This window comes from Neopelma chrysocephalum, unplaced genomic scaffold (genome assembly GCF_003984885.1).
Source record: "Neopelma chrysocephalum unplaced genomic scaffold, ASM398488v2 Primary Assembly neopelma1_44, whole genome shotgun sequence".
Lineage (NCBI taxonomy): Eukaryota > Metazoa > Chordata > Aves > Passeriformes > Pipridae > Neopelma > Neopelma chrysocephalum.
The window spans coordinates 21444728-21466864 of record NW_020897703.1 but is presented as its reverse complement, the minus strand read 5'-3'; the positions used below and the strand labels follow the sequence as shown (position 1 = coordinate 21466864).

At 39.7% G+C, this 22137-nt stretch overlaps 1 protein-coding gene across 1 annotated transcript in view; it reads left to right on the top strand.

Moving 5' to 3' along the window:
* Nucleotides 1–22137, top strand: part of CNTNAP5 (contactin associated protein like 5) — a 292078-nt gene that overhangs the window by 117813 nt on the left and 152128 nt on the right. Inside the window, exons 4-5 of the mRNA XM_027678926.1 lie at nucleotides 12333–12480; nucleotides 20967–21170. Coding sequence (XP_027534727.1) covers nucleotides 12333–12480; nucleotides 20967–21170 — 352 coding nt within the window. The remainder of the gene's footprint in view (nucleotides 1–12332; nucleotides 12481–20966; nucleotides 21171–22137) is intronic.

Below are 22137 nucleotides of genomic sequence, written 5' to 3'. Positions count from 1 at the left end.
TTCAGTCTCCTCTTCTCCAGGCTGAATAGACCAAGTGACCTGAGCTACTCCTCATACGTCTTCCCCTCCAGATCCTTCACCATCCTCCTGGCCCTCTTTTGGATTCTCTCTAATAGCTTGATATCTTTTTCATATTGTGATGTCCAAAACTGCCCCTAGAACTCGAGGTGAGACCACACCAGTGCAGAGTAGAGCAGCCTCTTAATTTGTATCAAGAGGCATTATATTGAAATTATTGATATAGTGTTTTAAAATACAATTCTATTTTCCCTTAATTGAAACTATTTCCCTTCACTTAAGCTATAAGTCTGATTTTATTTCTTTAAAAGTATCCATTAAAGTAAGTGATGGCTGCAGGTCTGTACAGAAATAAATTCACTTTCTTAATATACTTATATTTCTAAAATGGCAAGTGAGGCTCCTAAACTTAGTGGCGTGGCATGCAAGGTTTAGGAGTATTTCCATATCTCATTTTTTGTTATTGCCTTTTTAAAAGGAGGTGTACAGCAGAGGATGACAACTATCAGTCTTTTTTTGCCTTCCTATGCAAACCTCTGTTACAGTTACAGAGAAGCTACTCTTGTTGCAAGGAACTACTTCCACATTACTTTCCTTATGTTTATCCACACAGTGATTATGCTCATTTTGAAATATTTTTTACAAGCCCTGAAATTTCCAACTCATGGAGAAGTTCCCATCCTCTTTAAATTTATAAAAGAAAAGTTATAGAGCACTTTTTATTTATGACTTACTGTGATCATGGACCTGACAAATGTATCATGACTCCATATGTCCTACCATAAAAACAGTTGCAAGTGTTCTATGTATGTATATAAAATCTACACTTCAAAGTCAGAAATTCAGGCCACCTCCTTCTTGGATCACTAACAGAAATTTATTTTTTTTTTTATGTGCTGTAGTTTAAAGAACATCATGATCTTCAGAGCCTACTGCTGAGTATTATTTGGTGTGGTTGGAGTAATGAAATGTGTGGTCAAAACTTAATGGCCGGACACACATTTGGAAGACGTTGCAAATATGCCTGCCAAAGGCTCATCTTACTGTATTGCAGGAGGAAGAGAAGTGGTTTCTTTAAGTTGCTTTAGTGTCCTCGAGATTAATTTAATGTGGTTCAGTGATGGACCTCAACGTGAAAGTGGAATGACAAGACTCAAATGTAGGATGCTACGAACATTACAGTAGTGGTTTTGTAGGAGGAAGATATGTTGATTAAATTTAGCCCTCCTGTGGTATGAGACAAGTCTATGTAACTCACTAGGCTGAGACTATGGCTGATGTACACGAGCATTGTTTCATTGCTCTGAAGGGTGCAGTAATGATTTATATCAATACAGGACATAACTTGTGGTGAATTAACACAGCAGAATTTGCAGTTTAACATGGTATGGTTGAAAAAAGTCTTGAGAAATACATGGGCAAAAAGTTGTTATTATTTTCCAGTTTGCAATTATATGGTGTTTTTGTAAGCAGAGCATATCAAACCTTACAAGGACTCCCTGAAGCAACAACTCAGCCTAGGGCATATTGATCACCATAACTGGTCTACTCAGGCCTCTAATCGGGAGGCCTGGAGACAGACCATTTATAACGCTGCTGATGCTTTTGAGAAAGCACGCAGGATCACCCTTGAGGAGAAAAGACAACGCAGAAAGAATCGAGCCTTGCAGAATATACCATCTAAGGAGTCCTTCTGCTGTGTCTTTTGCAACCGGACTTGCCTTTCTCGTATTGGTCTTTTTAGCCACCAACGCGCTTGCAAGAAAAGTGGGTAGAGCCCTTCCCAAATCTTTGTTCGCGAAGCCTAGCCATGAAATATCAAACCTTAGAAACAATCATTGTTATTTCTAACCTCATATTTGTACTTTATGATGATGGAATTCTTGAGAGAAGATCTTGAGTACGGCACAACAAAATCAGTCTATGATGGCTTTTTTTAATGATAACTGTTATCTTGGTTATTACATGAACATTCTCCTATTCAAATGAGAAAAAGGAAATACAGAATCATTGAATAGTTTGGGTTGGAAGGGACCTTCCTGTCCTCTGTCTAGTCCAAACCTCCTACAATGTGTAGGGACATCTTTAAGTAGATCATGTTTCTCAGAGCCTCCTCCAACCTGACCTTGAAAATTCCCAGGGATGGGGCATCTATCACCTCTCGGTGCAGCCTGTTTCAGTGTCTTACTACACTTCAGAGTAAAAAATTTCTTTCTATCTGGTTTAAACTTATTTCCTTTAATTTAAAATGATTACCTCTTGTCCTGTTCAACATGCCCTGCCAACAAATTTGTCCCCATCTTTCTTACAAACCTCCTTTAGTTACTGGAAGGTGCTATAAGGTCTCCTAGGTACCTTTTCTTCTCCAGGCTGGACAACCCTGACTCTCTCAAGTCTGCCTTTGTAGGAGAGGTGCTCCAGCCCTCTGGGTGTTTTTATTCTCTCCCACTTCAAGTCTAGTTTAGAGCTCTGTCAGTGAGTCCCACTAGCTTTTGGCAAAGACCCTTTTTCCCCTTTGAGATAGATGAATCCTGTATGATGCCAGCAAGTCTGGTGCTGTATAGGCCACATTATTATTGAAAACCCCCAAGCTGTGGTGATGTCACCAGCCATGGAGCCATGTATTAATGGTCTGGGCCTATCTGATTTTTCCTATGTCACTGCCCACAGCTGGAAGGAGAGAGGAAAAAGTAATGTGTGCTTCAGATTCCTTCACCAAGTGTCCCAAGGCCCTGAAGTGTCTTTTGATCACCCTTGAATTACGGATTGTGGCTTCATCACCACCACATGGAAGATCAGTAATGGGTAATAATCTGAGGGCCATACCAGGCTAGAAATTTTCTGGTGATAACTTTAACCTGCGCTTCAGGGAGGCAGCAGACTTCCTGAAGAGGAGTGTCTATCCATCGTATTGGACCCTCTGTTCCCCTCAGGAGGCAGTTGCCTACAACTACAACCTGTGTTTTCTTCCTTGTAGAGGTTGCCATGGGGCAGGGGGGCATAGAGTATAGCAAGAAATATCTGTGTATGTATGTATATTTCAGTGCATTATAGAACACTGGAGAAAATTAAGCCTTCCTGTTTTTCTTCTTCCACAGGATATTACTTTACTGATCCAAATGAAAATGCTATCCAACTTTATAACAGGGAAATAACATAAGATAATGAAGCACAATATTCATCTGAGGTCACTGTTGCATGGAAGAACTAACACCTCTCTGGTGTCATCTTGCTGGATCCGTCTGGCAAATTATAACCAGAGAGATACCACGTGTACAGCACTAGCTGTTTAAATGTACTTTGATGAAGCTAAATACAGGGAAGGCTCCCAGAGTTCCCCAACACTGCCAGACATAAACACATTCACTGCATTGTTAATCCCACTAATTTAATGTAAAGCATGAAGGTCTCCATGAGATTTATGCAGAAGAACAGCTGAAATCTATGATTAGTGTTGGCAGTGGAAGAGCAGTTTCAGTCTGTTGGCTAAGGTTAATCTAGTCAGGGTACTAGGGAAATATTTATCCTTGCTGTGATATAGTTTAAAATATTATCTATATGTAGGATTGCCTTTAAGATAAAGTGGAGGAGGCTGAACAGAAACAGGAATTAGCTGCCGACTTTTAGCTTAGACTTGTAATTTACAGGTTTAATTTTGTTGCTTCTTGCTTCTATTATTATTAATTTATGTAGCAGTGATAATATTAACAGTGATAACAGCTTCATCTTCAGGTACTCCAAAGAGAGAGCTGATTCTAAAAACTAAAGATAGGGATCAATTCTCCATCAACGAAATGCAATTATGCAAGATGCAACTTCACATACGTATGTAAAGAGTGTCTCAGTAGGGTAAGGAAATTGCACTTGGTTCGTTGCTGGGAAGAAGGAGGGCAACCTGCCCAACTACAGATTGGATCAGGCATTTGGACTACATCTGTATAAGTAAATAGTAGAAGACAGAGACTGTTATTTCGTTCTGAGGTCAAGTGATGTAGCTCATATACTATCCATTTGGTAAATTCGCTTTTCTTCAAAAGAGATCACCATACCCAAGCTGCCAATTGGGAAAGGTCTCTGGTGACTACAATACCTCAGACTTTGCCAAGATACAGTCTGATAGACTCTGGAAATAAATTGATGTTAATTCAAACTGTTGGAAGATCAAATTGTCCACTGGAAAGTGGAAAGGAAAGGTGCTGCTGAACAAAGCAAGAAAATAAATTAGAATTTTCTAAGGATGAATCAGAAGAGTTAAAAAAAAAAAGGCACAAAGAAATAAAGTTCTCTAATATTTTGTTTCCTTTTCTTTGGGCTAAATAGAAATGTTTCGTTGTCCTTAAGGGACTCAAGAAACTTCATGTTTTTAATGTCACAATCATTAAACACATTTTTTTGTTTGATACAGACCTGTTTAAAACAAAATATTACATAGATTGTCTTCATGGATATTCTTTAAAAAAATTTGAAGTGGTTTTGCTTGCAAAGGATTTTGACGATGCAAAAGTTATGTGTTTTATAGGAATAGCTGTGAATAGTTCTACTGTCAGCAGAAGGATAATAAGCAACATCCTTAATATAAATGTGGTTTACACTGGGCAGCCATCTATCTGAGGTTAATGATGTTGTTAACAGCATTTGCTCCTGTATTTGGAAAGTAACTAACCAGAGAGAAAGGTATGCATGCAGTGTAATGGGGTAGATTAGCGGCAAATAACCTTCTCACTTGAGCAGATTATTCAAGGAAGTGATGAATGAGTATGGACCCTGCCACATTATTGCGTCTTCTCTCCCCTGGACTACCTTGCTGCCTACAGAAAATGGCAGTAGCTCAGAGGTGACTAACCAATGCTCAGGTGGATGTTGCATTGGTGGAGCACAGCAGTCAGCCCCTCAATAAGTAACAAAGGTAATGCAGTCCCAGTAGGACTCCTGCTTGATCAACCATATGGCAGCCATTTATTGTAATCCTTCTTGTATAGGGAAGTTAAACTACCTCTTTTTAGACCAATTTTTACTTTTTTTTTCCATTTGTGGGTGGAGGGATGAGATGGAAAGCTATCACTTACTCAGATAATATGTTATGGGAGGATAATTTTGACAGCTACCTCTTGTATTCTTTTCCCCTCTGCTCCTCCCTAATAGCAGCTCTGACAATGTGCCAGGGGATATTGTTTCTGAGGTTCTTGTCAAAGATGGATGTTTCAGAGAGAAAAATGTAGCTGCTGTTAAGAAAGAAGAAACATAAGCAGAATGGAGGCTTCTCTTTATGAAGGTAGGATAAACTTCAGATTAGCTGGAGTCATAGTATTTGACCTGGAAGCTAAAACATGAACCTGGAAACAAGCAACTCAGCTCAGAAGGCTGTTAACCAGAAATGACTGGTTACCTTTTGTCATCAAGACCACGGTGCATTAATAGGAAAGAAACATGAAGCAGAAAGAGATGCTCAGAAGTGACTGATATGCTAAGAGGACACAACCTGCCCTCCAACTTTTGGTCCCTGGACCAGGCTGACAGCTGTTTCCTATTGGGCTCAGAGTGAAACCTCCTCGGTTCAGTAGAAAAGGCTCCATTTGACTCTCCTAAGCAGGCAAGTTTCTCGAAGTAAAAAGTGATTTTTAGATATTGGTTGAAAGCACACTGAAACAAAATACAACTTGTCCTTTGAGAAAGAGTGGTGAGAAAACAGAATCCATGTGCCAAGTGTAGCTGCACAGTATTAAAAACAGAGCTCTAAACTGCATCTCTTCAAGGAGCTGAGCAGTCCTCCTTGTCATCCTTTCCTTCTCCACATAGTCTGACCCCCTTTAACAGCAAAAGGATTTTTTAAAGGCCAGATGCTGAAAGACAGCAACTCCCAGGGACCAGGTCCTGTCATGAACCCCTGTGGTTGGATAGTTGCTCTTAACTCACCCTCCAAATGAGGTGGAGCTTTTAGCAGCTCCCAGTCTGGGCACAGAGCTATTGAGATGACAGAAAAACCATTTCACTGTGTTTCTTCATGACAAGATATTAACAGCTCTGGCTTGATGTATTAGGCAGGACTTTTTCCATTACGTAAGCAAAGCAGCATTTTTCACTGTTGGCATGCACAGGGTGTAGGCATGGTGAAATGTAAAAAAAAAAAAAAAAAAAAAGGCTTTGAAGTTATATTTTTGTTTTTACATCTTTTTGTGTTTTAGGACCGGTCTGAGGCAGAGCTGGGATACTTCTAGAATTGTCCGAACTGACAGCTGGTTTCATTTTGCAGCAGAATCTAAATGTATTTTTAAATTTTCATTGTTACAAAAAGTCACCACAAACCTGTCCACACTTAAGTGTTGCAAGCAGGCACTGATGCTGTATAATTGTTCCATGAAAAGAAACCCGGTAGCATCCCAATAAAATCAGAGGCTGCTGATTTTCTTTATGGTGCATTTGTGGCTGTATTGTGACCTTGTTGTGGTAGCATCCAATCTCTTCCCACACATACAAGCAGAGATGTAGGACCCATACTATAACTTGGTTTCAGATTTTCATGTTGTTTCTTCACTGAAAATTCATGTTTTCTTTAAAGTGCATGTACACTCAAGTACTTGAGGAGGTCCTGGGAGGTGTTCACCAAGAAGCATATTCTCTCTCACAGTGCAAACTCCTGGCTCCTGATCTTTCTCATACTGTTAAGAAAGTTTAAAGGGGAGAATGACATTGTTTTACTTTAAGTACTGCAGTTTTGGGATTTACGACAGGCTTAGCTGCTTTTTATCTCGCTTTGGTTCCTTCACTAAGCTCCGGATAGCTTGAATTAAGTGTGCTCCCATCCTTTTTCTGCAGGCACTGGAGGCAGCATACTGTGATGTCACAGGTGAGATTTGAAAGTGGAGTGCTCTTTTCTGTGCTTGTATTTCTTTTACTGAAGGTTGAAATGTTGCAAATTGCTAACATCTGTGTTATATGCCCTCTGCACATTTATAATCAGATTATTTTTTTCCCTCAACTCAGTTCATCAGAGTTACTTGGGCAGAAATGAGAGTTTTCAATATGTCTTAAAATATCTTCCCTAGAAGATAGTTAACCTCAGGTCTGCCTGCTCACCGTTCAGGGCTGATGTTTATGCCGATGTTGCTGCTTGCACACCCATCCCATTACCTGCCTAACAAAGTGGGAGAGCAAAATGTGTTCAGCAGAGCCATTATGGGAACCACCTTCTGCAGCTCTGTAAATAAGTTGCTGTTTGGTGTGCAGAGAGTTCGTGCAAGGGAGACTGAGATAAAGTCCTGACTCTGATCCTGTCCGTTGAATTGATTAGGCTTTCATGAGCAGACATTTTACTTGCACCCAATTTCCACTTGTCTGTCTGAAGGTGGAGACCAATCTACGAGTTTGGCCAAAGGGCAGTCTAAAGCACATCAGATCTCACTAGTATGATCTGGCACAGCTCTGAATTAATGCATGAGGTAAAGAAATAAATGTGTGTCTGCAGGGTTATCAAACAACTGTCATATTTCACCGCAGTCGCGTGACATTTTCCTGAGCTGCACTTGGAAAGCTTTTGGGATCCCTTTGAATGGAAGAGTTGTAAAAATAGGCATTTTATTTGAATTGTTGTTTTTCCTGAGGGAGTCATGCATGCAAATTCCAGGTAAGAACGGTTGTTTTGAGATTTAAACTTCTTTTGAAAGTTTTCTTTTTCATTTAAACTGGAATTTTATTTCGTTCCACTTCACTGTAATCCATGAGCTAGGTGACTTGAGCACTGGGAAAAGCGTTGTACATGTTTGTCTCATTCTCATTCTTCCCACACGCTGACAGCTGCTGCCAAAGAGGCAGCACTGAGCTATTTGGACCCTGTTCCAAACCACTGCAGCTGCTCTTACCTCACCTCTTCGTGCCAGTGGGACCTGCCTTTGCTGGCTCATAAAAAAAGCCTCATAAAATATTACTGTGGTGCCATGGTTTGTGTCACAGCAGAGCACCGTGCAGCCAGGCATTGTGAAACAAGCTGGGTCTGAGGCAGCCCTGCCCATGGCAAACTGTTAACCTTGCAGCCACTGGCACTAGGGAAAAGCTTTTGCCTTCAAGAAGCTGGTGGCAACATTTGTCACTAATGGAGCTTTTTTGATTTATAAGCCCCATAGAATGCCAGAAGCAGAATTTCCCAGGTAAATCATCAGTTTGTTGTGTGTACAGGGCTTGTTAAAAGGCATAAATTTCAGTGTTATGCTCGCCCCCAGAGCAACTGTGTTGCATGGGAAATGGTGTGCAGGTTCGTTTTCTGCATTCGTTTGTTTTTTGTTCCTGGGAATTAATCCTTTTATCAACAAAAATTGTAATAGAGGCCATTTCTCAAGAGGACATATTTCTGCCATTCTCACCAATAACTTTAGTGTTAATCAATATTTGAACCTCCAGGGCTACAAAATCTGGTACTGCATCCTAGTATCACCTTCTTTAATGGATGGATTATTTCTGTGTCAGCTGTGGATCTAAGTTTTCAAGTGATCGTCTGTGACAATTGGTGTTATTATTCACTCAATGGTCTACAACCCACAGGTGGTCCATAAAGCAAGAGAAGGTGATCTGTATAGCAGTGGGAGTTGAAAGTGAAAATCAAAGCAATCCCAGAGGCATACACAGTCACGCCCAGCAGTTAGCAGCAAGCAGGGGTGTGCTAGCTGCACACAGAACCATCTCATAGGTGCAGATCAATGGATACAGCATTGCCTGTTGATTTCTTTCCCCCTGAAGTGTCACTAGCTTTTTCGTTATTAGAGAAGCTTGAGAAAAAGTTCTGTAAGGGATGTATTAGACTTCTGAATAGTTTATTTTTACCAATGTGACTGTTTCAATGTCGGAAGGATGTTTTTACATATTTGCATATCAGGTTTGGAGTTAACTGATCTGGAGGCTGAACGTGGGTAATTCTGCCTCTTCCTTGAGGTGTTGAGGGAAACTACTTAGCACAGATGCCTGCAGGTAGGCAGCTTGCAAATGGTGGGGTACAGCTGTGTCAGATTTACCTGGCAAAACCACAGCCTCCTTTGATGGCACAGGCAGTCCCTGAAGTGCGCTGGACACTCCATCTGCCTGGAGGCAGGGACAGCCCCTGTGTCTGCAAATAGCGGTGATGCTCCCATGCCTTTTGCTTCAGTGTGCAGTTTGCACAGGATTTGCAAAAAATGTCTTTACAACTGGTTTGCCCAAGCAGAGGGGTGTCAAGACTGCCCTTACCTACAGCTACAGTTGTGAACTGCCTCTACAGTCTTCCAGCAGTTACCAGGGGCCTCTGATCCCAGCATTCTACTATGTGCTGACAAGGACTACTATTCCTGTCTGTCTTCAGCAGGAATTTGTGGGCTGTTAGGCACACAGTGGTATTTGCAAATCACCTACTTCCCTTTACTTTGTAACTGCAAGGAGATACATCTGGCGGTAATGAGCTTTTTCAACATGGTGTTTCTCCCAGAATGTTTTGGGGTTTACTTAAACCAAAAAGTTATTACCTAGTGGGCTTGCCATGCAATATGCAGTATTGACAGCCTTGTGTATGAGAGGATTATGAGAAAAAAACCAACACAGACCCTTATTTACGGGATTGTTGTATTAAAGTATACTTTTTCTTTTGACTCTTAATTCTCACCTTTACTTGCACTCTAGTCACTGCATTTTAAGCAATCCAGTCCTCTCAGTTGGGAGGACTGGAAACTCTTTGCTCCCTCTCTGTTCTTTTTCTTCTTTCTTCTTTCTTTATTATCTTATGAAAGGTGAGACTTTTACGTAATCACAGGATTCCAAGAACATGAGCCTTCAGAGCAAACAGAAAACCATACATTCCACTTCATGCATCTTATATATCCATGACTGTCTTACTAAAACTGCGAGCACTGTCACAGCTCTGACTGTGAGGCTTACTCTCTGTTGACAATTTCATTACAAAGACGAACAAAATTTTTCACTTGAAATATAAGGAAAAAACCTCTGAAAGACTCTCTGCTGGAATTTGAATTTGGCTCCTACGTGAAAAGAAGTACGAGTAAGCTCAGAACATCTAGAAGTGGTACTTGTGCCACTCCTCAAAACATATCCAATGGACAAAGCTGTTAAACTGCTGTATGTGGTTAAAATTGAATTAAGATCAACAAGAATCCCCATTAAAAAAATTAATTATATAATTTAGCTTAATTGGTGAGAGATTAGTTAACTGTTACATAATACTTGTACAAAACAAGTTCTTGTGCATAAAAAGTTCAGTAGAGGTGCAGGATAAGCAAAGCTTTGAGGACAATTGAGATAGCCAAATTTTTTGCTCTTTTTGACCTGATAAGCTCCTAATAAAAATAATTTTATGGATCTGTCATGGATTAACCCCAGCCATTAACTGACCCCCGCACAGCTGTTTACTCTCCCCACCCCCCTCCGGTGGGATGGGGGAGAGAACTGGAAGATTAAAGGTGAGAAAGCTCGTGGGTTGAGATAAAGACAGTTAAAAGACACAAACACACAGGCAAGCAGAAGAGGAACACCATCTTGTGCCTCCCCAACCTCCTCTCTCTTTGGGTTGTGTGAGGAGCAGAAAAGGCCATGACTCTGTGTAAGCTCTGCTCAGCAAGGACTAACAAATCTCTGTATTATCAACACTGTTTCCAGCACAAATCCAAAGCATAGTCCCATGCAAGCTACCATGAAGAAAATTCAGCCAAAACCAGCACAAGATCACATGTTTTGAAGGGTTGTCCTTCATTGACGTATCTGGGATTGTGAGAGATCATTTCAGTAAAATTGTTCTTCTTCAGAGGCAAGCAATAACAGCAATGAAATGCAAAGAATATTTTAGGAAGTGAGATGTATGCAGTCTTTTGCATACATTCATGACTGGGTGGAAAATAAGGCTTCTTGTATGTATAAGAGAATTTTCCCAGATTACAGGTTTTAAGCTGAAATTAAATAAATATGGTATGGTTTTGAAGGATTGTGCCTTAGAAATGTTCCAGGATATTTTTTTTATCTCATATATATATATATATGATCTAATAAAACAATTGAATGCTGGTTTTATTAAAAAAGGAATACACTGAATTTGAAGTTTTACACCATCTGTAATAACATTTGGAAAAAGATTGGAATGCTTTCATTTGAGTAAATATTTAAACAGTTGCAAATTAGTTCTTTTATTTCTGAGTGGAGATGAAACCCCTAAGCTCTCTAACTCATCCTTCAGCCATCAGAAATGAATTGTAGGTCTACTTTAATCGGTTTATTCCAATTTTTGGTCACAGTTGCATTATGTAAGTGAATGGTGCCACTTTTTGAACTGCAGAAACATTTAAATCTGGTACAACTTTTTATGATGAAATTTTATACTTACAAAGCAAAGGACCTCTTTTACGAATATGTCTCTCCTGTGAGATTATTTTTTTGTAAATTCTGTCTTTGTTTTTCATGTTTTGCAAAACTATTAGCTTCAAATTTCAGTCCTAACTGAGTTACTCAAATGTTCTGAAGGTTGCAGGAAGTCTATTATCTTCCTGGGCCAATATCAGAGAGTAAGGGTGTAAAGATGAACTGAAAATTATTCAGGCAGGAATACAGCTTGGATGTTTGTCTTAAGACTTGTCTTTGCAATCCCTTGGTCATTCTTCATCCATGAGAGAATTTGCTCTTGTTAAGTGATAATTCTAAATAGGGTCATTAATTTTGGCTTGCAGTTGCAGGCAACTAATCAAATAGGTAAGTAAAAAAGTTAAATGACTATTTTTGGAAGCTTTAACTCTCTCGGGTACAAACACAGTCAAATGCTGATTCTCCTGTGTACTGACTCAGGCTTTCATTTCTTCCTGTGTCTTGAGTTTTCTGTTGAATATCTATGTATACACAGTTCTGTTCATCTTCCCAGGCTGTGGACAACCTCAGTGGCTTGTGACCATCATTTGCTATCCACGAAGGCACCTAAGGCTAAATCTGGCCCTGTCCTTCACTGTGCTAAAGGGACTCTGGGTATTTTAGGGGTCAATGGAGTATTATAATGTACGGGGATATCCTGGGCTGGGATAAATCATGCAGCATCTTCTGTAGCATCCCCATCTACAGCCTGTTTTTGTAACTCCCTGTATACATCCACCTACTGTGCTGAGGTGCTCTGCATGCTGCTGTCTCCCTTGTTGCCCTCTATAAGAGACGCAGCAATTAGAAGAAAACTTGACAATCAATTTAAATAATTTTGAGTAATTAGTGAGACTGAGAATTGAGAAGAGGGGTGGCAGCTCACAGCCTTCATTCAGAGTGCTGCATTCACTTCTCGTTGCTAAATGTCTCACCAAGGCTCTCTGTCCTTTCAGGTTTTCGCAGGGAACAGCAACGCTGACAGTGTGGTTCACCACAAGCTGCTGCACTCCATGAAAGCTCGCTTCCTGCGCTTCGTCCCTCTCAAGTGGAATGTTGGTGGGCAGATAGGGCTGAGAGTTGAGGCATTCGGCTGCTCCTATAGTAAGTGGCTACATCTTAACCCACATTTTCTCAAAGAGCTTTTTGTTGATGCTGGTAGTGCTGTTGAAAGAGTGCAGTACAATTTTTATGAGTTAGAATGTAATGTGAAATGCATTTGCCATCATTAATTTTTTCAGTAGTTGTTCTTGCCTTTCTGCTCAGGGATGTGCAGGTCCATCAAGCTCAGCTGCTGAAGCTTTCTCAGAGCTGAGCCCACCACAGAGCAATTTACTGCTTCTTGCGAGAGCAAGACAGTCAGATGCTGCAAAACCCCCCACCCCACTAGAGGACACAAAGCTAATTGGGATCTTTGTAGGGCTATATTTGTTTAAACTGTTCCTTTTTGTTTTTAAGGCACGTTACTGGTTGTTGAGGGAAGTGCTGTGGATTGTGCAGCTAGTACTCGTATTTGAGGCTTATGATTTTATAGCTCCAGAGTGCAGAGAAATCTTCTGCTGCTCTAATTGCCTTTGCATGAGTGCTTTCTTTGGCCACCACGTGATGATGATCCTTTAAGACATGATCTGTAGTGCTTTGTCACATGGGCTCTGGAGCAGCCTATAAATGTTTCTGCCATGGGGCATTTTGGCAACATGTCTTGGTATAGTGCTTCAGATGTATGACCTGTCACCATGGAATAGTGTGAATGTAAAGCAAAAGAAAGCAAAACAGAAGTTCACACATGAGGAAACACAAGTCCAGTCGGTATTTGTTTCTCAGGTGACTCTGGTTTTATTTGTGAAATGGTCAAATGTGACTTGAGACACTGCTGGAGACAGGTGAGATCTTGCTGGGGGAAAGTTCAGAGAATTAACAGTGTTTTACCAGTAATTTTACTGTGGTGTGGGACAAGTCACCATCATGTGACACTATTGTACTGGTACACCTCCTCATTTAGCTTAGTCCTTATCTGTTCTTCCCAGGTGCAGAGAGAGGTTGTAAGAGAATAGGCATAAACATATTTGGGAGACAAATTCATCTGAGCAGAATCAAAGAGAAAGATTGTTAAACTTTTTGATTCACATGGTACCACTTAAGGAGTCCCTCTGTGGGAGATGTCCCTCTCCTTAAATTTAGAAAGATGGCATAAACTAAGGGAACAAAGAAACAAGGAAGAATTTATTCAATGCGTTGGGTCTTTTTCGCACCGAGTTTTCGGGGAAAAAGACACCTTCGATTTAAATTCCATACATTTTATAGTTTCACAAAATCTCACCCTTTTTACATAAGTTTTAATGTATTCATCTTTTCTCTGAAAAGGGTCTTTCCCTTTTTCCCAATTGGCTGCAAGCTATCCCCTGTCAAAGGTGATGGATCTTCCTTTGTTCTTAGCCCAAAGAGAAAAGGAACCTCGTGTACAAAATGGCCCTAAAAGATTTAATTTTTAAGAATTTTCTCATTTCCCTTATCCTGCCAAAAGAGACCCTGATGTCCAGGTTCAGGTCTTGGAACTTGGATATCTTACAACTTCACGATATACCTATTTATATAAAACCGTATTTTTATTTCTCATACCTCTGCTGTGCCTTTTGCAACCGGATTTGTCTATCTCATATTGGCCTTTTTTAGCTACCAGCGTGCTTGTAGTAAATGTGGGTAGAGCCCTTCCCAAATCTTTGTTCGCAAAGCCTAGCCATGAATGAGTGAACTTGATCCCACTGAACAGAGACACAGCTCCAGGACTCTTAGTGGCCTCATCCTGCACTCAGATCTCAAGACTGATTCACACGGTTTCACAGGAAGATCCTTGTTATGGTCTATGTGTAGGTCTATAAGATCCATTCAGCCTCTTTTAAATGCTGCTTCTCCACTTACTCTCATGCTCAGGCACTGGAGACTATCATTTAAGTACAGACCTGACACAGTGGTCTAGATGCTTTGTCATTAGGGCAAGAGACTTTTTCCAGGTGAACCAGTGAATATGTAAACTGAAACCTATAATTCAAAATCAACTGCCCTTGATGACAGTTTCAAAGCTGCCATCTAATCTGTTTTCAAGAGCTTTCTTCTGTTAATGATGCCCAAATCTCTGCAGTGAAGAGTATAATCCAAACAGACCAGGAACAAATAGAACTTGAACTGAAGGTTGAAACTTTTGTGGCTGAATTTGTTCTGGTGCTAGTCCATGTGATATACTACAGGAGCACTACTTTCATGTTGCATTAGTTGTATTTTATATGATTCAAAGTAGATTTCAGAGTCACTCACAGGCTGAATTACCTTGTGCTATCATTTAAGTCTTTATCTTTGTCCTGTACCCTCCAGTTACAGGAAATAAAAGTGCTTGTGCGGAATTAAGGTATGAGATTAAAGAAAAGAAATAAAGGGCTTCATAAAAGTTTTACAGAGTGTTGAAATATTCATTCCATTTATATAAACGTGCCATTCAAATTTCTCTCTGGCAAATTGCATAGGCCAAGCAATACCTGTTTTACAAGATTTGCTTTCACCATCTTGGCTATTTCTAACCCAGACACCACTGCACTGTACAAAAGATGTTCAGTCATTTATAAAATGTCAACTTTAGTGTTATAATGACAGAATATCTGCCCTGAGCTGCACTTACGTAACTGCATTTTGTAATGTAATGTTGGTAGCACACAGACTCATTCACCACGTTCAATTCTAGCACAAGAAATATATTAATAATCTTGAAAAAAGTTTTTTAAAATTACGAAACCCAAATTACTAGAGACAGGCTGTTGAACAAGCCAGGAAGGAAACTGAGCTTAAAGAACAAGTATCCTGAATGTGCACAATCTTCATGCAAGTGTCTGTATGTATATGAAAGAAGGTCCATCTGTAAGAGCCTAATTCCCAGTTATGCCCAATTCTCTTTGAGCTGTTGGAATGACTTAAAGGCTTCTGTAGGTAAAAAACACCGAGTATTTGATAGTAAGTCCACTGAAGTAGAAGGAAGGATTTGCCACAGCATTTTAGTTTTGGATGCAGTTTTAAAGTGTGAGATAAAAAGGAGAATATGTTCATGGAGAACACGTGAATAAAATTTTTCACAAATGTACATGTGTGACTGTTGGGTCATTTCTGCTTCTAAGTCTGGTTGTAGAAGTAAAGTGAATATCAGATGATGCTGGACCACTTGCTGTCCATTCCACCTTACAAGCAAAAGTTGCCTCTGAAGCACAACACCTGATCTGAAAACAAAGTTGTTTTTTATTGATATCTGGGGCAGAAAACTGCAGAAATAGTTTTCATTTACAGGCAACCTGAAAATCATTTTTGTGTGAGTGGCAGCATTCATTGGTTGGCTGAAACAGAAGTCTGGGGATATGGGCAGGTTAGACCATGTGAATGTCATGTGGTGCTGCACATCTGCTAAACCCTGAAATTACATCCAAACATGCAGCTGAGCACCTGGCTGTGATACACCAGGGTGTGCAAAATAGTGTGTGGTTCCTTGGGTGGTCTCTGCTCACATCAGCTCCTTTTTAACCTTGCATATTTGAGTAGAAGCTGACAGCTGTAGGAGAGTTTTTTGGCTTCACTGCTGCTTTTTAGGTGAATTTGACAGTCTTGTGGCATCTGAAGGCTCTGTTATCTGTGTTTTCTGTGTATGACTGCCCTCTGCTCAGGAAGTCCCAGGAACACAATCTTGTCCCAATTTTTGCAAATGCAGCTCTCAGTGATGACTGTTTTGATGTGGAAGGCATCAGGTCTTGTAGGTCACCAAATGTTGTGCCAGGATACAGCAACAAAATAAACTGAGGAATCATGCTATGTGCATTAGATGCCACAATGGCTAACTTAACATGTGATGGCACTGTGCTAATGAGTGGCACTTGCCATTGCTTATTGCTCCTGCTAGAAATAATTTACTATGAGTTCATTCCCAGAACCTCCCTGTCAAACAACAAGCTTTTTTACCTTTTTTTTTTTTTTAACCTTTTCCCTTTTTGTTTTCACTCTTTAATTGTGTGCCACTTGACATTGTTTCTTTGGAATATAAAACATGTTTATAACAGTAAAGTTATCTCAGACTGTAATTATGCCTGATTTTATCCTATACAGATCAAAGTTCCTGTGAGTAAAGCCCTCCAAGACCCTCATATAAGCTGGAATTCACAGATAATATGTGCTAATTGTTGTACACTTTCTTACAGAGCAAGCATATATTTAAATGAGCGTTAACTACATTTATTTGAAATTCCTGTAAAGATTCCATCTTGCATTCCTCAAAATAGGTACTGAAATAGGAAGATGGTCTTGATCTGAAAACATATACCAATGTTTCTTGTTCAGAAAAGGATTTATGATGAGTTGAATGGAAAGTTCCATGCAGAAGTGTGTGTAAGCTGTCCCTTTGCAGCAGTTGGTTCAGCACTGTGATTGTAACAGATAAGCAGAGCTGCAGCAGAGGATGTGCTCAGACAAATGGCAAACCAATTGCTTTTGATGCTGGAGGTGGCAAGGGGTGACAAGTATAACTTTATACTTGGGAAAAGTCTTGTTAGCTTAGCACAGGAAAAAAAATCTGCTGACACAATTGCTTTTATAGGATAAGATATATAGCTGCATTGAAGATGCTGATCATATTCTATAACTGGTTAACAGCATCAGCAGAATTGGGTGTATGTGCAGTTAATAGGCTGGGATACTACAGGAAAAAGAAACAATGATAGGCTGTGAGACAGGGTAGGGTGTCTTTTGCTTTTGAGAGCAAAGTTCTTCATTTGCCAGTCAGGACTCTGATTTCTCATATTTTGCTGTCATTGCTTTAGGGAATATGATCTGATATTGTGCTTTTTGATTAAATGGCATTTTTACTGGATCTGTTTTCTTTCTCTTTTTTTCTTTCTGTTTTTTTTTTCCCCAACCTTCCTCCATCCTCTCCCTTGTCTTCCTATGAGATAGAAAGAACTCATTGCAGAGAAATGCTTAATATCTCATGGTCATTGACAAGTAGTGTTTGTAATCAAATGCATAAGGTAAATACCCAAACAATTGCTTACCAAGAAGCATAGATCTGTGATAGGGACAAAACTGCATAGCTGAGCAGTCACCTCTGAAGTGCTGGTTCCGTGTTCATCCCTTGGTTTGCATGTCTGAGAGGGATTTGGAGAGGGAGGTAGAGATTGCTTTAGGGTCACTCAAGCCAGTAAGCCATGACCAGCCAGGGGAGACATCTGTTCAAACCAGGAGCAGTCCTTTTCCCTTCTGCCAGGAGTTAAAGCTTCTGATCAGAGGTGGAAGTGCAAGACCAAAAATTCCTGTCTCACATGGCAACTGTTCCTAAAGTTATTCCTGTTGTAGAAAGTGTTTGCTTCTTAAGTGTTCACCTTTTCCAAAATCACTAAGAGGACTGTCTTTTTAGTATGAATGTGTATCCTCTCTGCTGGGAGCAGATTGCTGCACAAGTAAACTCTATGCTCTCATATTGCTCCCAGCCCGTCAACAGCCTTGTTGATGAGGACAGTGTAGAAAAGACCCAGACTGAGTAAAGTCTGTCTTCAGGGAACTTAAGTAAACCAGCAACCAATGCAGAATGAAATCACATGTTGTGTTTTAGTTTGTTATTACTACAGTTTTTCTGAAAATTGAAACATTTCTGATCCTCATTCTCTTGCTGCAAGTGGATTATGGACATACATGGACTAAATAAACACTAAGTAAACACTAAGCAGGTTTTCTGGAGTGGCTGTTTTTAACAAGAAGTCAAAGATTTGTTGTCATGCAAACTGCCACTAACGACTTTTCGCTACAGGGTTAGCATTTATCTGACATCTTTAGCATTTATCTGACATCTTTCCACTCAGGGCTATTTATTGGCCAGGGTGCTCACAACTGGTAATTAGAGGAGGAGAACTTTTCAGAAGCAGGTTTTCTTTTGTGTTATACTCTGTAAATGTCAGTAGAGGAGCTCTTCAAGAAATCATGTTGTTGTGGAGAGTTAAGAACAGGGACTGAAGTGTATGAATTGAGACTGGTTGAAGTTTGGATCTTAAGAAGAAGAAAAAAGGGCTGTTCTTAGGGCAACATTGAATTAGTGCACCCTTACTCTTACAGTATCTTTGTTTTTGAGAGATAGGAGGAAAATCAACTTTTAACTGCAAAATGCTCTGGAAATCAAAGACTGTAAATTCTTTATAAGCTATTTCCTAACTTCTGCCTCTGTTAAGATGGAACCATTTTATAGTACACTTGTGATTTACTTTAAACAAATTGAAGCATTTAATGTACTTAGGGGAAATTCATAAAAAACTAAACTAAAAATTTAATTACCGTTATAGAAACTGGCATTCAAGGTGTCAATAGAGAGAAATCAGAAATTCTGAAGGAGCTGTTTCTGAACACCTAATTCAGAAGTTAAAAACAATAAAAGCAGATGGCATGAATATTCATGATACTTCCCAAACTAGCAACTGTTCCACAAATTATGCTAAACAGCATGTTACAATTCTGCCATCACAGATAAGAAATTGGTCTTAGTTTATTCTGGAGTGAATTTCTACAGGATTTAGTTTCTTTGTAGTTTTATTCTCATAAAAAATAATCAGTTGCCTTCTGATTTGGAATGAAGTCAGTTTTGGAGTTACAGAATTTTGCATCAAATTTAAATGTTGAGCTCCCTGCAAGTTTCTAAGTGTGCCATCGAACTTCTGTACAAAGTGTCATACTGACAGGCAGAAGTTTTTGATGCTAGTTTCCATGGTAACAAATCATTAACAGGTGTTTTATTTTTTGAGCTTATAATAGTGTTTAATTGCAAACCTCTTTAAATTTTGGTCCAGTTAAAAAAAAAAAAAGGGACAAAAAGTTTGACCCCCCCCCAGTTCCTATTATTTCTGTTTTTTAAAGAGGAGAAGATGAAACTACTGTTTATACCTAAAAGGATAGAAGAACTCTCAAGGGAGATTAGGTGATTTAATAATAATAATAATGGCCCATCTTCGCGAACGAAGATTTGGGGAAAGGTCTTTTACCTTTCCAGCCTGCGCAATGGATTTTTTAGGTGAGACACAGCCTGCGCTGAACTGAGCCCACCCTTTAATCCTAAGGTTCATCTGCCGGGGCCAAGCAAGCTTGGACAATGGCAGTGAGGTCCTCAGGACGTAGGTTTGTTTTAGAGTGTCCTTCTCATAGATGGATGGCCACACAGGGCTAACGACCTCCATCAGGCCAGGAGACCGGGATTTGAACCCGTGGTCGCAGCAGTGAAAGTCCTGCACGCTAACCACTAGGCCACCAGGGGTCTCAGGTGATTTAAATCACTGACTTTAATCGCAATAAAGTTGCTGAATGGAATCCTTGATTGTATGGACCTTTCAGTTATTTTTCAGAAGGAAGTGGAAAACTGATAGTTTTGGGTTATCATTAAAACATGTGGTTTGCAAACAAAGATATTCTACTCTCTTTCTTCTTGGATATTAGGAAGGTATTAATTGTCTTTGTGCATGTATCCCAGCAGTTATGTGGCTTAGTAAACCTCTGGTCAGATTTTTCATTGTCTGTCATCATTAATTTTAAATATTTTTCTTAACAACAGGAAATACCAATTGACAAAGTTATCATTAACAAGTAGGTATTTTATGTGTCAAACTGCAGTTGGATAGAAATTGGAATGGAATTTATGTATGTCAGATGTTTGTATACAACATATTAATTAAAAGTATTTAAAGCTACCTAAAATATTCTGGTTATATATACACATATGTATTTTAGACATTTATTAAAAAATACATTTTGCTTAGAAGACCACTTTATAAAGTGAAGAGAGTACTGCAGGCTGCTGCTGCCAAAGAAAATATTAATTGCAATTGAGGAATTGAAGGTTTGTTTCCTACCACAGTGACTGGGTTTTTAGAGGCTGACTGAAGGGGAAAATATGTTTCTAATACGATTTTCAAAGGTGTATAATCAGTTTAGATGCCCAGTTCCCATGAAATCCTTTCAAAAGCTTTTTGAATTGATATTTGACTATTCCTGCCAGCCTACTCAATTTGCATGCAGAAACACGGTTGATAAATGCCCATCACAAGCAAGCAACCAACCCCCAGAGGCTAAGATAATGTTTGTTTGAATGCAGAGGTGGGTGCAGTCATGGCTGACATGCAGGACCAGCTCAACAGACACTTGTGAAGCTACGAAAGTGGAGCGAGTACTGAAGTGTTTAAACTAATGAATAACATTCTGAATGTAGTTGACATGAACAGCAAATGTGGCAAGGGATGCTCTGGAAATCTAAATATGATGGAAGGCACCTGATATGTTCCAAAAATTAAATGAGACAGAAGTCTTGCATGAGGAAGACAGGCACAGAGGAGTTCTGGTTTTATCCTAGTGTTCCCTTTCCACAGAGGGAGGGAGAGGACTGGAGGTGGATGAGATGTGGTTGCCCAAGTAACTAATATGTCCTGTGGATGTATGCTTATGACAATACCTGGCTCCAAGGCGTCTTTGAAAAGATTCTGAAAAAAATACAGTCCCTCTCCTGATGCTGCCCCTCCTTGTCATTTTCTTTCTTCCAGAGTCAGATATTGCAGACTTCGATGGCAGAAGTTCACTTCTCTACAGGTTCAATCAAAAGCTTATGAGCACGTTCAAAGATGTGGTTTCCTTGAAGTTCAAGAGCATGCAGGGGGATGGAGTCTTATTCCATGGAGAAGGACAGCGTGGAGACTACATTACCTTGGAACTTCAGAAAGGGAAGCTCTCCTTGCATATCAACCTGGGTAAGGGTAATTAGGGTTATTGGTTCGCATGTTACTGAACAAGGACTATCTTGGTTTGTTTTTATAAATCTATTCTTTCTATTAGACAATATCTGGAAACTCTAGCTGATATCAACATAACATGCTACATGCCTTAGACAGCTCAAAGCTAAAATAGCGCTTGGAAAAGCTGAGAGAGGAAGCAAAAGAATTGACTGATGTCATACAGGACATGGTAGCTGAGCCAAGAAGGTACCTCGGGTCTTCTGACTAGTGCTGACCAAGGCTGAACTGCTCAATGACTACTTTTGACCTTTGTTTGCTGATGCTTTCAAGGAGTGATTTTAAAAAAAAACAACAACGAAACAACAAACCATGAAAAGTTCTGATTCTTTCCCTACCTCCTTTTTTTGGTTGTTGTTGTTGTATTTATTTTTTTGGGGGGAGGTGTGTATTATTTTTATGAATAGCATTCCCAGGAAGTTTGCTTTGGAGTACAAAAGGTTTATTTTTGGTTTTTGTCTAATTTTTTTCCATTCACTCATTGATTCAGAACTGAGCTGAGAATACAGAATTTTAATGAAAACATTCTGGTCGAAAGATTGTACACACTGTTATAACTTTCCTTCCTGAAAACTATGAATATCTGTAAGGCCATCACAGTATGATCATGCTGGATAAGAGTGACAGATGAACGGCTGGCTTAATTTCTCCCTGTAAAAGGATGCTTGATTTTTTTCCTGATTAATACACTAAAGCACTTTGATAGTGGCAGGAGCTACTGTAGTAGGAATTATCATACCCCCTCTCCCAGCCTTCTTGCAGAATCTTCACAAGCTTCATCTGTGGGTGACCCGTGGCACTGGCCTCAACAGTCTCTAATGACTCATATTTCTCGTAGTGAGGGGTTTGAGTTAGGCACTTTTCCCCTTGTGCTTAATTATGTTTGTTTTAAAAGTCAGTAACGATTTTCCACAGCTGTTGGACT